Source organism: Drosophila simulans, chromosome 2L (assembly GCF_016746395.2).
Source record: "Drosophila simulans strain w501 chromosome 2L, Prin_Dsim_3.1, whole genome shotgun sequence".
NCBI lineage: Eukaryota > Metazoa > Arthropoda > Insecta > Diptera > Drosophilidae > Drosophila > Drosophila simulans.
In genome coordinates, this window is record NC_052520.2 from 20,474,680 (window position 1) to 20,489,851 (window position 15,172).

The following is a 15,172-nucleotide window of genomic DNA, read 5'->3' on the forward strand; positions in this document are numbered from 1 at the left end:
TTTAATTCTTTAATTCTTTTCTTGTGTTACATGTTATTTGTTACACTTTAGCAACTAAAAAGATATATATTAAAACAAAAATGTCGTGCTTTTCTGCCGCATAAGTGTATGATTATTAAATGGTAATATGATTGGAAAATCAGATAACAAATATGTTTAAGGTTATACAAAATTGTGTAACTAGGCAACCCTCTCAAGGTCGCCTCTTATTTCAACACAGAAGGATGATGGTCGTCGCACATCGTGTTCATCGAAAGCCTCCAGAGTAATCACAGCCTTGTAGCGCCCCTGTAAGTTTGAGGTATTGACATTTTCTAGGTGCAGGACCATCAAGAACTCATCATACACCAGCACGGTCTGAAAATGAAAGTTCGCCGAATTAAAATAACCACAACATGCTACATACTCACATCTTTCACTTTCAAGCATTTTTCACGGATCTCCTCTCGGTTTCGAATATTTTTAAACCAATACTTGAACCAGTATTGATCTTCGTCAAACATCACGTCGCAAAAGTTGGGGGAGTGAAAGTTGAACATTGTGGGTTGCCAACTACCACGTTCATAGTGCATCACGCTGAACCTAGCCTGAAACGGGATTGAGTCCTGGTGAGTCCTTCAGCTTCTGTTAAGGTCTGTTCTCGCTTACGGAAATGCGATCGGAGGGCAGAAAGTTAAGTTTGACGGTCATATTCCCCGATACGTAGATGCCTTCTGTGTCCATATTCATCACCATATTGTCGAGGTTAAATCCATCGCGGGGACCAAGGGAACCGGCTGGGGCTTCTGAGCACTTCACGAAGATGCCCTCATCGTCAATCAGAGCGTTGTAGTCCGTTGCCCAAGTGTTGGCCAGGGCCACAACAAGAATCACCAGGGCTCGAAACATTTTGGCCTGGCTAGAGATCGTTGATCCGCCCTTATATAGCGATTGTCGAGCTAATTAGAGCTAATTACGGATTAACATTACACCGTCCATAATCCCAGATGTCATCGCAAATTCAATCTAACTTACATAGGAACAAATTATCGAGAGAAACAAGTTTTTTTTTGTAATTCCTGACGTACTGCATACAATACTTTAAGTTTCCAATGCGTAATCATCTAATTGGCCACGAAAATTCAAATCATGCGATATATTTTTGTCGAATGTTATCCTCAATCATAAGTAAATAGTTTTGGAACACTATAAATTCGTTAATCATTTTAAAAAGTAATTTGATAAATACGAAAAATTATATAAAAATGTATGTGTTGTGATTTTTGACATAAACTTCCATTACTTAAATTTTAACATTCATTTATAAATTTGACAGAAAGATATTTTGGTGAAATCTTATAAATCCCAATGCATTCTTTTTGTTTACCATTCCTTTACAAATATAACAGAAAATTGTTTTTTTTAAAGCATTTATTTAATACCATGTGTAATGTAAAGTAATATATTAGTGATACAATTCAATGTTATAGTTTAATCTTCTCAAGCTGGCCCCTGACTTCAAAGCAAACAAATGTCGGTTCTCTAACGTTGTTTTTGTCGTACGACTCAAAGTTAAATACCGCCTTAACGCGACCGCGATAAATTGGTCCAATTACGTTTTGAAAAAGCGGCTTCATGATGAATGGCTTATATACAAGGACGGTCTGAAATCAAGAGCGTTCTATAATCGAATTTCAGCGACACATTTGACCAAACTTACACCTTTGCTTCCAATGCACTTCTCACTAATCTCTTTGCGGTTGGCAAAGTATTTCAACCAATACTTGTACCAGGAGAGCTCCTTGTCGAACATCACGGCGCAAAAGTCTGGAGCATAGGTGTTGAATACAGTGGGCTGCCAAGTTCCGCGGTCAAAATGCATAACCGACATCCTGAGCTGCAAAGTGAGATGCCTTTACTCTCTGGTCTTTTAATATGATTCTGATGGACTACTGCAATGCGATTGGTGGACGGTACATCCCACACGGTGGTGCAATTGCCCGACAAATGAAGGCCATCCATGTCCAGCTCAGTCACTATATTCCTCATATCGAAAGCTTCACGGAGGCCAATCGCCCCTGGCAGTTTTTCACTGCACTCCGCGTACAGGTCCGAATCCTCGAACTCCAATGTATAGTCCGTGGCCCACACGCTGCTCACGACCAAAGCGAGGATTGCGGAAAGACTAATCATTTTGCCTGTTCAGCGATCTCTGATCCCTCCTTTTATACCCATTGACAGTATAGGAAGCTCATGAAGCCAATTACGGATTAACATTATTGTCCGTAATCCCAAATGTCATCGCAAATCCTCTTCGCACGTTCCACAGCCTTGTATAACACGAATATCGGATTTTTAAGTGAGTTCATGGAACAGTATTTATACCCTGTTCCCCTAATACTTTATTAGTTGTTCTTAATAAGGTTAATATTAAAGTATTTTTTAAGTTTAAAACAAATAGATACTTTATTCAAAATTATCTATGAAAATAGTTTAATAGTATGAATTTATCTTCAATTTCTAGGCTTGAAAACGCGTCTTCATTGTGATATTTATATATATTATAGATACAAAGAACGAAGATTAAACTTTAAATTAAAGGAAAAAAATTTATTTACGTATTTTAATACAAAATATTATTGAACAAGAAACTGAATTCATCGCAGCTTATACATATCCAAAAGTTAAGTATTTCCAGAATGGTTAGTCATTTCGATGTTGGTCCTGAAGGATTTGAAGTAACGTCGGCGCAGGGAATCACCATTGATGTTATCTAATCCTGAGTGCATAGTGAACGCATTAAGCACTAAATTGGTCTAAAATGCAAAACCATTATAAGATTAAATTACCATATACTTTTATGTTACCCACCTCCTTTGACGATCCACTTATTTGGTATATATTCAAAATTCTCATCGTACAGGTCCTTGTGGTAGAAAACGGCACAAAAGTCTCCAGTGACCTGGTTATTGCAATGGGTTCCCAAACTCCGCAATTGTGGTGGATCAATCTGAAACTGGCCCTCGAATGGGAGTCCTATTCATAGTATTCCGAGAGTGGTCAAGTGCAAGTGCTCGGAAAGCTTTATTCGCCGAAATAAAATTCCGTCCTCGACCTAATCGAAAACCATAATGTCCATGTCGAAGGCTTCCAAGACGGTATTCCAATCGGGCGAGGCAATCATACATGGCGACTATACCTCCGGATTCTCGACCAGTAAATAGTAATCCGTTTTCCAATCGCTGCGGCAATGAACAACATGAGTGGTAAAATCTTACCGTATATAGGAATTGTAGTCGGCGAAAAATTTAGTCATAATTAAGGAGTAACATTACATTGTGGGTTATCGCGGATGTCATCAAAATAAGTTTTGTATATTCGGTATTTTCATGGTGTGCGTGTAAACTTAAAATTTAGGTATTCTATAGTCGTGCTCTGTCGACCATGTTGTTAATAACATTTAATTGTTAGGAATCCACCGATATCTGATTTCCTAAATATACTAAAATTATATTCATATTTGTAATCAGTTTAGTTGCTTCCATAGCAACACCAAGTTGCGATATAGTGCTTATTTTCAAAAAAGGGGAATATGATAATTCTTGACTAGTTGCAGAGTTATCTATATATGTGTATATTTATTTATTTATTTATGTTACTGGCTTGTACTCGCTCGCCCACTGAGTAACGGGTATCTGATAGTCGAGAAAATCGACTATATGGTTTCCTCTTGCTTTAAAAGCTATTACCCTCACATATTATTTGTTAGCAACATGACATATTTGAAAGCAACATGTTTTATTTTTATTTCCAATTATGACAAATAAGACCAAAAATAGTTACGACTGATTCGAAACTATCAATTCTTTATTTTTTCAGCGTCGCCCGTGATCTCGAAGCACACGGATGAAGGCTGCCGTTCGTCCTGTTCGTTGAATGCTTCGAACAGGAAAACCACTTTGTAGCGTCCTTTGAGGGTGGGTCCCATAACGTTATTTAGTCGGGGAACCACAACGAAGGGATTGTACACCAACACGGTCTGAAAAGAGTACTCCATTTTGAAACAATTGTTATATCGGAAACGTGATTGCTGTACTTACACCCTGTGTAGCGAGACACTTCTCTTGGATCTCATCGCGGTTTTCAAAATTTTTGAACCAGTATTTGTACCAAAACAGATTCGGATTAAACATCGCGTCGCAGAAGTCCGGCGTTAGAGAGTTAAATACGGTCGGCTCCCAGTTGCCGCGGTTAAAGTGGAGCACACTCATCTTAGCCTAAAAAACCAAACAGTTATTCCTTCAAAGCAGAAAGGGCTAGGACCGAATAAACGTACAGAAATTCGATAGTTGCGCGGCAAACTCCATCTAGTTGTAATATTTCCGGACACATGAATCCCCTCTTCATCCATTTCAACCGGCATTTCGCTTACGTCGAAGGCTTCATTGAGACTAACAGATCCAGGAGGACCATCCGTGCACGGCGTGTAGATGTCTGAGTCCTCGACCAGTAGTATATAGTCTGTGGCCAAAATGTCAGTCGACGCCAAGATGAGAATCAGCAGAGTAGCAAACATTGTTGTGTGCCAAGCAGTTATTGTTCCGACCTTATATAGCATTTGGTAAAAGTTAAAGACCCAGTAGCGACTAACATTACATTGTATTTTATCAGGAATGCAATCAAATCTACTCATTGCACGCTTTTAACCGACAAACTATGCAGTGCTCTACATCACATTTTTAAATACCAGAAATACCTAGCATCACAACTATCGTGTGTAGCGTACATCAAAATTGTGGACAATACTTTCTTCGGTGAAATAAGAATAATCAAGATCATCAAGATTTTGTGTCAAATCATAGTAAAATATAAACATTGAAACACGATATTTTCTTGACTTTCATTAAGTCAAAGGGAAACTTAATTCCTTGTTGGAAATAAAAAGGTGTCAGACGCAAAAAGAGGTTTTATTTTGTATTTCAAAGGAAACCGTTTGTTTCAGCATAAGAAACATACATATGCCGCAAGCATGACCCATTTAAGACACCCCCTCCCCCCCTCGTGCAGTGACCCTGGACGTGTTCCCAATTCTTAACCGCAAGTGCAGCGAAAACAAAACACTTGCATTCCCATAATTATCATGTGCGGTAAGCAACGGTGACTGGTGCAACACAAAAACCAAGCAGCAGAGACATGTAAATTACGACCCGTGCCTGACGTCAGTCAATGTTAACATCATTACAAAGCCAACATAGCTGCAGTAGCTACCTGAGTACGATTGTACATACATATATGTACATACTTCACTGAGCAACTGAAATCTGGGGAATGACTACAGTGGTACTTTACTAGTCCGCTAGTCACTTTTTAGTTAGGTGCTTTCTCTTTTAATTTGTAATAAAGCAATATTAACAAAATATACCTACAGATAAGTTTATTAAAATATAAATTTTTCTGGTTTAACCACACAGAGGACGCACTGTACTTGCACATATGCAAGTGTTCATCAACTCCCACGCTCGCCAACTCTATTTGTCTCTCTCTCTCTCTTCTGGAGCTCGTGGTGGAGCTCACTCCCGCTACCGCTCTCGCGCTCGTTGTATTCATAGAGCTGTAACGTGTGTAGGCACCGCCAGCGACTTGGGGCCCACCACCACACGCGCAGACACACAGACACAGCTCGCTCTCGCTTTTTGTCTTCCGTCGGGTTATCTCGCTGCTGGTGACTCTGGGCGCCTGTTCCGTTATATCGCGTAGAGGGACCTGCCTCAATGTTGCGCGTCAATTTTAGGGAGCCTACACTATAAAAATCGGTGACGGTTGGCCACTTTTTTTGTGGCCCGGCACGTCCCACTTTCCTTTCATCTTGGCCTCCTTGGCCGGACGCTGGGTGGAGTTGGACACTCCGAAGGCGCCTGCGCGGAGTGCGCGACGCCTCGCTTTGCAGCTTTGTCGCTCGGCCGCCATTTGCGATTCCCGCTGCTGCTGTCGCCAAATATGAAGCAAGCAGAATGCGGCGCAAGCAGTACGGAGATGTTTGTGGATGCTGCTTAGGTGTCTGCAACTTGCCCTTGACATTTGACTTTAACCCGCTGAGTGCTGTGCGAAGGCAATCCCAATCTTACCTTGTGAATGCAATCAGCAATGTTCTAAGTTCTATGTTAACATGTTTGATAATTATATCTTTAGAAATGTGAAAAGTACTACAATTTTTATTTTTGGTGACACATTTACTTTAATTGCATTAAGCGTTATCAGGGATAGTGCTTAGAAGTGCCTAAAAGTATGCCCACTTTGTTCTTAGTTGAGAACTGAACTAAATAAATGTTTTCACATTCTTAGACAGTTTCCGATGATATCGAATTAATTTATTAATTATTAAGAAATTAATTCTTAGCCTACAACGAGGACTTAGTGATAAGCTTTCTAATATCCCAACTAATAAATATTTACATAGATTGTATTTTCATATGTTCAGTGCGGAGATCGAGGAATGCGCTTCTCTAATTCCATTTTTGCCGTTATATCCCGTCTTTCATTGTCCGCCTCCTCTATCTCTATCTCTCCGCATTTTCTCTTCTCTGTCCGCCGCACACACTCTCGTTGGCGTCTGCTGTCATCAGTTGCTGATTACTTGTTCACCAAACCGCAGTTTAGCGCTGGCAATGCCGGCGGCAGCAGACGTAACGACGACGACGGTCGCGTCTGATAGACAGCTGTCTCCAATTGGAATGTTGTCTCCGGTTACGTCAGTCAAAATGACGCATCGTGTTTTGGTAACAGGAAAGCATGAAAGCGAGAAGAGCACCAATGTGCGGTACTCTGCGGCACAATGGCCGCGAAACAAAAGAACAAGGCACGAAGAAAATGTGTAAACCGATGTGGGGGACGAAGAAAAAGTAAGCACAGACGCAGCGCAGCGTCACGACAACAAAAAAATCCACCCTCGCACAAAGCGCTAATATTTTGTTGGTTTTTCGTTTCGCTTTCAATTAGGCAGAGTGCAGTGTCTGGGCCAAGTCTCAAAGGTAAGAGGAAGTGCACAACTTTCAGTGAAGCCAATCTAGGTAAACAAAAAGCCAAACTGTCCGTTTTGAGATTTTATTCTAGGGCCGTATTATGGTTAAAACTATGTTAAAATAGTTCTATACTTAAATCGCAACTTAGTAAAAGTTAGAACAGTCATTTTTCGTATAGCAACAGTGCCATAAACAGACGTCGAATTGAATATTCTACAAAATATCAATAAGATCATCGTTATTAACATTTTAAATATCTTATAAATATATTATCATGTATATATATATTCAGTTCTAGGCAGTAAAATATTTGATTGCCCATTAAACGTAGACGTAAAGTTAACTTAATATTTTGTATTACTTGAGTTTGGTTTAAATTTATGTGCCTTTTGTCTTGAAGTTCTAGCTAGTTGATAGCCAATTCGCGCATCACTGCGAGCGACGCTAACGCCAACGCGAACGGTTCTTGCCGCCGCTTTCACACAGACGAAAAAGCGTAGTGTGCGTTGGCCAACGCTGTGCGCCTGCTGTTCTGCGGACAAAATTTGAGCAGATCCGCTCACAAAAAAACGTACTGAACTGCGAAATAGTGCTGGTCGTGTAGGTTCCACGTTCCAACCGCCTGCAGTGCTTTGGCTCCATGGCACCACGGGCTAAATGGCCAAATGGCTCCACTGCTCCAGTGGCTCCAACTGCGGTGGTGCCCATTCCAGTTGGAAATTGCATGCGAGCACATGGGAAAAGTCCCCAACTGGTATTTCGAGCAGGCGCACAGCTTTCCCAACTGCTCACTCTCCCAAAGAGTTCCGCTTCTGTCTCGTTCGCACCGATAAGGAGCCTTCCGAGATAAGCAGCTGGAAAGGGACGGACTGATGAGTGGCGGCAAAGCGCAGTGTGCAACGACAGAAAGGGATGCCCAATGAGGGTCTAATCGGAGGGGGAATCGCCGATCGCTGATATAGTATGGAATCCGGTTGATATAACCCCAATATTATATGAAAGAGTGAACTAAATTTTTTACTGAGATTTAAGCGAGTTTCCGGCCTTTCCGGTATTTTTACGATAATAAAAGTTTGTTAAATCGCATATTGTTTTAAATATTTATGTAATGTGATTTTAATGAATATTTGCAATTGCCTTCTCAAAATATATCTGTACAGCCATTTCATCATTCCATAAAATGTAAACCGAATTATTATGTTGGCAAATTATTCGCAAAACAAACGAATAGCCACAAGGCATCTGCTATTAACTCTTTTTTGGGAATTGATAATTCATTTGCGATACGATTTGAGTTCTATATAAGGCTTAAGCTTTGGGGCCAATACCTCAGTCGTGCGGCAAACGCAAAGCTGAAAAGTATTCTAGTTCTATAGATCTCACGGTAAGAGAAAGTGTGAAGTCTAAAAAAGAGAACATAAAATTGCGATCGGATTGCGAGCTTTTATGGCATAGGCAATGGAAAAAAGTTTTAGTTAAATTTTCACGTCGGGTGCGTTTGGAGGCAAAGTGTAGCATAGTGTCAAGAACAAATTAATAATAATACAATATAGTAGTTCTCTTCTGACATTTAGTGACGTAAACAGTTTGAGAGTTTAAGAGAGTTTTTAAGAGTGACGGTTTGTTCTTTGGTGACATTGAACAGATAGTGTAATTAATATCAAAATATTACTGTGGTTTTTTTCCATTCCCTCCCACAAACAAGCAAACAATGCTAAAAAACCATCAAATTGTCAAAAGTGTTGAGTGGAATGAGTCGTGCAAAAATGATTAGATGCGAACATATCTGAATGTTTTTGTTCGGGGAATTTCGCCATAAATCTCGTGCTTCTGTGAGGAGAAGCGGCCGAATAATCGCGAAATTTAAGTACTTTAAAACATGGGAGTTAGTTATGTTTTAGCTACTCGAAATTATTGACCGCAGTACATAATCGTATTTCCACTGAAATAATTGTCTCTTTTTTTTAGCCAAAATAATTGGTTTTCAGTCTTCGAAAAATTAATCTTTGTTTCGTAATTTTTTCATTACGCTCCACATATTAAGTGAAATGAAACTTAATTTTAGAATGTTTATTTTTGACAATTGTTATTGTTATTAGGCCAAAAATAATCTTGTACCGTACAGGATTATTGAATCCACCTCGATAAAAAACTCCAATATTATACCTTAGTTCTCAAACCAGCAAACCAGTTGTGCGTCTTATACACATACGCCGTAGAAGAGACTCAGATTCACATCAGCTGCTCGGCGGCTTGATCGCCTACAGACATACATACGTACATATATAGGGAGAGAGTTAGAGCGCGGATTATAATGCTAAACAGGTTCATTGGTTTATCGGCTGCGATCGTGGGTCGGAGCAGTCGGGTCAGCGGCTTTCCGTTCTCGCCGCTCCTTAAAGCTGGGTGCGTATGCCGCTTGAGAGTTCAGTCGCTCGCGAAACTCGACTTCGATCGCAACGCTTCAAGATGAGATCGATTACCGCCATTTTCCTGCTGCCACTTATTGTGGCCTTGCTGATCGCCGATAGTAATGCCTCCCTCCCACGCAGGGGCAGCAGAAATCAGAGCCAGAACCGCACCATGTCCGCTGGCAAGGCTTTCAAGGTCCTGGTGACACACCCCGAGGTTCCCCAGGAGGGCATTGATCTGCTGAAGGAGAACTGCGAGATCATCCAGGTGCAGAGTGTTCCCATCAACAGGGCGGAGCTGCTGGAGAAAATCCGTGGCGTGGATGGCGTTCTCTGGGGTGGACACGAGCCCCTCAATGCCGAGGCCCTCGATGCTGCCGGTCCCCAGCTGAAATCCATCTCCACCATGTCGGCGGGCATCGACTACGTCGATGTGCCGGAGGTCAAGAGGCGCAAGATCCCGCTGGGACACACGCCCACCGTCCTCAACACCGCCGTGGCCGATTTGGCAGTGGGTCTCCTAATCGCCGCCAGTCGCCGTTTCCACGAGGGTCGCAAGACCATCGACAAGTGAGTACCAGTTGGTTAGTAGTGTTTTTTATGATCCCATATAGCTACAGAATTAATTTGTACAATGACAAAAATAGAGTAATCTAAACTTATAATCGTCATATTGTTTGTTGTAAGCCAAAAATTTTGGTTCTACAATAAAAAAAAAAACGGGTTATTAAGCTAAATTAGGGACATTTTATTTTCAACTTAGTGTGGCCGTGTATATGTATGAATTCTCGACTAGAATTGCAAGCCGGTCTTAACAAGTCCGTCTGTCCGCTTGTCTGTCACTTGCATATTTGCTGTATAGCGCTCACAAACGTCCAAAGAAGCATTATAAACAAAAGCATTATAAACACAAACGTTTTGGCCCCCTCACCACTGTCGTAAAATTCTAAAATATTGCCTTTGGATTTGTCCATAAACAAAAGTTACGAGCAATTAATGTAACCGCCGCTAGGTGGCGGTGCAATCTCAAAAAATTAACTTTTCTATCTCCATCTTAGCTTAGTAACAGGCATTTATCAGTTTCACGAGTATCTACAAGTATATTATATGTCTGGGAAATATTTATTTGAATTCATATACCTATCAATTTCTAAATTTGTATCTGTTGCGTTATAATAGTGACAAGTGGGAAAACTACCATCTTAACTGGCTGTTGGGCCAGGATATCCGTGATTCCACCGTGGGATTCTACGGCTTCGGAGGCATTGGACAGGCTATTGCCAAGCGTTTGTCTGGATTCGACATTGACAAGGTGCTGTACACCACCCGTCGTCGTGTTCACAAGGAGATCGAGGAGGAGTTCAATGCCAAGAAAGTGGACTTCGATACCCTTCTGGCCGAGAGTGACTTTGTTGTGATCGCTTCTCCTTTGACGAAGGACACACAGGGCGTCTTTAATGCCACCGCCTTCAACAAGATGAAGCAGACTGCTGTGCTGGTTAACATTGCCAGAGGCAGTAAGTTTCTAGTATCAATTGGAATTCTTGACGGAATTTAACTATTTCTTTTATCCCTCAGAAATCGTCAACCAGGATGACCTCTATGAGGCTTTGAAGTCCAACCGAATCTTTTCCGCCGGACTCGACGTCACGGATCCGGAACCATTGTCGCCCAAGGACAAGCTGCTGACGCTTGACAATGTTGGTGAGTGGGCAAATGAAAATAATATTGTAGTTTATTGATATCAGTCCTCAGGCCCACACCTAGCAAATACTCGTATTTCTGGCCCCTTATCAATATAAAGATTTTGACTTATCACTTTAGTGGTTGACAATGTCTAAAAGTATTTTGAAAAGATTTCATTGAGGTTTCTTGAAGGTTACTAATAAATAGGGTAACGTTTTATTGTTTCTATGTTTTATCTAATTTCTGAGTCCTTTTTGACCTTTATAATTCCTTTCTTTTGTTGATTTATTAATCGTATCTTGAACTAACCACTTGATGTGTTCTTTCAGTCATCCTGCCCCATATTGGATCCGCCACGAAGCGCACCCGTGCCGACATGTCCACCATTGCTGCCCACAATGTGCTTCGCGGTTTGGCTGGGGAGCCCATGCTGTCGCCCGCCTACTAGTTAATTCGAATGGGAAATATGGCTTTCTAGCACTAACCTGTTTGGGATGCCAGCTAAACAAAGTGCGAAAGGCCGCCGATGACCTTGGCATGCCAGTAGATGTGAAAATAAAAAACAATTAAAAAACAAGTGTTTGCTGGTGCAAAGTTATTAAATTATGTGGGAATCTAATCTTATGTATAGCTCAACTGATTAATATGGAATAGGTAAAGCAATAGAATAATCGGAGCTAGAGACTGAGAAACATAATTTAAATATTTTAAGAAATTAATTGAATTGGTAATTCGAAAAGTTTAGCCCTGCACCTACCATTTTTCCCCAATATGTGTCGGGGACCTTCAAACTGCTGATTTCGCATCCAAAAGTCTCAGTATCGGCTGCGAGGGTGTGTCGGATCCGGATCGGATTATGATCAGTGCTTCTTAAAACTGGGTGCTTTTGCCGCTTGAGAGTTCAGTCGCTCGCGAAACCCGACTTCGGTTGCAGTTCTTCAACCTGCTCCCATTGATTATAGCTTTGCTGATCGCCTAGAGTAATTGAAGGCCCCTGTCCACGCACCATGTCCGTTGGCTTTCAAGGTGCTGGGGACGATCCCCAAGGTTCCCCATGTGGGCATTTATCTGTTGAAGGAGAACTGCGATCTTATCTAGTTGCCGAATGTTCCAAGCAACAGAGCAGAGCTGCGACTGAGGCGGACATGCTGCTCCCAGCTGACTACGTCGATGTGCCGGAGGTCAAGAGATGCAAAGTCCGCTGTCAACACCGCCGTGGTCAATTTGGCAGTGGGTTCGAGTCGTGGTTTCCTTGAGGGATCCAAGATGATGTACAGCATGCTGTACAGTATGTGGTAGTGCATTTTATTGAACAAGAACATCTGTTGACGGTTAAAATAACAAGTGACACATCCAACATAGAAAAGATCTAATATAAACTTTTGTGAAGAATGACTTTTCACTTATCAATTTTACTCATTCGTCACGATTAATCAGTATACCTGTTACTCGAAAAATAAATGGTTTCTAGATGGTACTCGATCTCAGGAACAATAAAGTTGACATAAAGCATTGTTTAATTTTTCAAAATTGTGGGCGTAAGCGTTGTGGGCGTGGCAATGATTTGAAACAATCTTTTGCAGCGTGGACGTCACTATGCCTTATCTAAAGATTATAGCTTTTATAGTTCCTGTAGACTATTGATATCAGTCCTAGTGGCTTTTAAGGCCCCCACCTAACAAATATACTTACTTCTGGCCCCTTATCAATACTAAGATTTTTGTCTTATCTCTTTAGTGGCTGACAGTGTCTAAAAGTATTTTGGAAAGATTTCATTAAGGTTTCTTGAAGGTTACAAATGAATAGGGTAACGTTTTTGCAGTTTACTTTTATCATGTTTCTGCGCCCATTTCGACCTTTAATGTCGCCTTTTTAGTTGATTTATTAAAAGATTGTTATCTTCGTTGAGGTAGTTGTATCTCGCACTAACCACTCGATGTTTTTGCATAACTTTCAATTGTCCTGCCCCATATTGGGGCACCATTACTGCCTATAATGTGATTTGTGGTTTGGCTGGGGATCCCATGTACATAGTTGCCCGCCTACTATTACATTTAAATGGGAACTATGACTTTCTAGCGCTCACCAAGTTAGCCGCTGTAGACCTCGGCATGCCAGAAAATGTGAAATAAGGTAAAAAACATTTTACTGATGCAAAGAGATTAATTTCAATGTGTGGAAATCTAATCTAATGGTATAGCTTGACTGATTAATACGAAATACAAAGGTGAAGCTCTAGGGAAGTCGCTCATAGAAACATAAATAAATAATTACTTTAATTTTATAGAGCAATATGGTTATAATTAGTTTTGTAATTGTATACTTTTCTTTTTACTGTAATACTGTAGTAATATCAATAAAAAGTTTATAGCAACGCGCAGGAAATAGTAATGTACATTTTAAGAGATGAGAGCAAATTAAAATGTAAAAGCCTAAGAGAACATTTTGAGCTTAAGAGCGGGGCACAGAAAAAGCTTGAATTGTCATTCTGAAAATTTCCACTTAGTTTAGCCCTGCATTTGGCCGCTGCTAGTTGATATTAAGTCCTATATTTTTAATCCGAAATGTCTCGTGCGACCAGGGCCTTTAAAGTGCTGATTTCGCATCCAAATGTCCCAGTACCGGCTCTGGAACTGCTTCGATCCCGTGGAGCGGAGACCATCATCTGCCAGAGTGTGCCGCCCTCGAGGGATGAGATCCTGCAGAAGGTGCCCGGCGTGGATGCCATCTATTGGGCGCATTACCAGCCCCTGAATGCCGGAATACTGGATGCTGCTGGATCCCAGCTGCGTTGCGTGAGCACCATGTCCTCCGGAATCGATTTTGTGGATATTCCGGAGTTCCAGAAGAGGGGAATCCCATTGGGCCACACTCCGGGGGTGGTGAAAAATGCAGTGGCCGATCTCGCCATTGGCTTGATGATTGCAGCCGGTCGTCACTTTCACGCCGGTCGCACCGAAATCGAGAGGTAAGAACAGCTGATGGGCGCTTTTTTCTCAGAAGCTTTTATTATTGAGAGCTTTTCGAATGAGGGTTGCCAACTAGCCAGGTATCACATACCCTATACACTACTTCTAATTCTACACTCTTTTGGAATGTCAGAAAACGTAATATAATATAATAATGTCTACAGGTCCCAATGGAAAATCGAGCAGATCAACTGGATGATGGGTCAGGAGATTCGCGATTCCGTCATCGGTTTCTTTGGATTTGGCGGCATTAGTCAGGCCATTGCCAAGCGATTGCAGTGCTGGGATGTGTCCAAGATCATCTACCATACTCGCACCCGAAAGGAAAACGATGGCGACTTCAAAGCAGAGCACGTGTCGTTTGAACAACTTTTACAAGAAAGTGACTTCCTGGTGGTAGCTGCTCCACTAACAAACGAAACTCGAGAGAAGTTCAACGGAAAGGCGTTTGACCTGATGAAGAGGAGTTCTGTGTTTGTCAATGTGGCCAGAGGAGGTAGGATTATAACTGTATAACTGTATGAACGCTAGAACATACCCACGGATTATTTCAGGTCTGGTAAATCAAACTGACCTTCATGACGCCCTGACAACTGGTACAATTTCTGCCGCAGGCTTGGATGTGACCACACCAGAACCACTGCCCGCCGATAGTCCTCTTCTCAAAGTGCCCAATTGTGGTAAGCTAGGATCTGTGAACATTTATTTCTCCTCCTTGGGTGAACTAAAATATTATTTATATTTCTACAGTTATCCTACCCCATATGGGCACTCAGACAATGAAGACTACCATTGAAATGAGTTTGCTTGCTGCCAATAATATTTTGAACGCCATCGAAGGGAAGCCTATGATAAGGCCAGCCTACTGAGAACATGCAAAATTTAAATAGAAGCTACTTTACCTGTTTGAAGTCTACTCGGATCGAAAGTCAAAATCAAAAATTGATATTAATCCTATAAATGTGGAACGTGGTATTCGCAACTATAATGGAATGATATTATTTCTTGTTGAATTGAATAAGTAAATAATTATGAATATTGTGAACGTAACCATAAAAGCTCTTTGTGCGTTTTGTTGTCAGCTTTTTCTGTGATAGGGGGATCTGCT

At 41.2% G+C, this 15,172-nt stretch overlaps 5 protein-coding genes across 11 annotated transcripts; 2 read left to right on the top strand and 3 right to left on the bottom strand.

Moving 5' to 3' along the window:
* Positions 1-7: 7 nt before the first annotated feature.
* LOC6732998 lies at positions 8-1,206 on the bottom strand. 2 transcript variants are annotated; one of them, XM_044922482.1, is made up of 4 exons: positions 1,068-1,206; positions 649-1,005; positions 411-587; positions 8-357 (listed from the first exon to the last, which is right to left on the bottom strand). In XM_044922482.1, the coding sequence occupies exons 2-4, from the start codon at positions 886-888 to the stop codon at positions 181-183; spliced, it is 594 nt and encodes a 197-aa protein (XP_044778417.1). In that variant the 5' UTR covers positions 889-1,005; positions 1,068-1,206; the 3' UTR covers positions 8-180. The 2 variants fall into 2 exon arrangements, with proteins under 2 accessions (XP_044778417.1, XP_016025682.1); XM_016178016.3 differs by having other exon boundaries at positions 649-948; positions 1,015-1,172.
* A 206-nt stretch (positions 1,207-1,412) lies between these two features.
* LOC6732999 lies at positions 1,413-2,216 on the bottom strand. Its single transcript, XM_002080042.4, has 3 exons — positions 1,933-2,216; positions 1,700-1,876; positions 1,413-1,643 (listed from the first exon to the last, which is right to left on the bottom strand). Exons 1-3 carry the CDS (start codon positions 2,170-2,172, stop codon positions 1,464-1,466), a joined length of 597 nt encoding a protein of 198 aa, XP_002080078.1. The 5' UTR covers positions 2,173-2,216; the 3' UTR covers positions 1,413-1,463.
* Positions 2,217-3,791: 1,575 nt separating this feature from the next.
* On the bottom strand, positions 3,792-4,641 carry LOC6733000. Its single transcript, XM_016178015.3, has 3 exons — positions 4,316-4,641; positions 4,080-4,256; positions 3,792-4,018 (listed from the first exon to the last, which is right to left on the bottom strand). The coding sequence occupies exons 1-3, from the start codon at positions 4,595-4,597 to the stop codon at positions 3,839-3,841; spliced, it is 639 nt and encodes a 212-aa protein (XP_016025683.2). The 5' UTR covers positions 4,598-4,641; the 3' UTR covers positions 3,792-3,838.
* A 3,649-nt stretch (positions 4,642-8,290) lies between these two features.
* Positions 8,291-13,111, top strand: LOC6733002 (glyoxylate reductase/hydroxypyruvate reductase). 6 transcript variants are annotated; one of them, XM_016180456.3, is made up of 5 exons: positions 8,291-8,382; positions 9,560-9,979; positions 10,589-10,926; positions 10,988-11,113; positions 11,425-11,672. In XM_016180456.3, the coding sequence occupies exons 2-5, from the start codon at positions 9,582-9,584 to the stop codon at positions 11,541-11,543; spliced, it is 981 nt and encodes a 326-aa protein (XP_016025685.1). In that variant the 5' UTR covers positions 8,291-8,382; positions 9,560-9,581; the 3' UTR covers positions 11,544-11,672. The 6 variants fall into 6 exon arrangements, with proteins under 6 accessions (XP_016025685.1, XP_016025686.1, XP_016025687.1 ...); XM_016180457.3 differs by having other exon boundaries at positions 8,314-8,382; positions 9,551-9,979; XM_016180458.3 differs by lacking the exon at positions 8,291-8,382 and adding an exon at positions 8,484-8,519 and having other exon boundaries at positions 9,551-9,979.
* Positions 13,112-13,507: 396 nt separating this feature from the next.
* LOC6733004 (glyoxylate reductase/hydroxypyruvate reductase) lies at positions 13,508-15,122 on the top strand. Its single transcript, XM_002080047.4, has 4 exons — positions 13,508-14,063; positions 14,229-14,560; positions 14,619-14,744; positions 14,815-15,122. The coding sequence occupies exons 1-4, from the start codon at positions 13,660-13,662 to the stop codon at positions 14,931-14,933; spliced, it is 981 nt and encodes a 326-aa protein (XP_002080083.1). The 5' UTR covers positions 13,508-13,659; the 3' UTR covers positions 14,934-15,122.
* Positions 15,123-15,172: the final 50 nt, after the last annotated feature.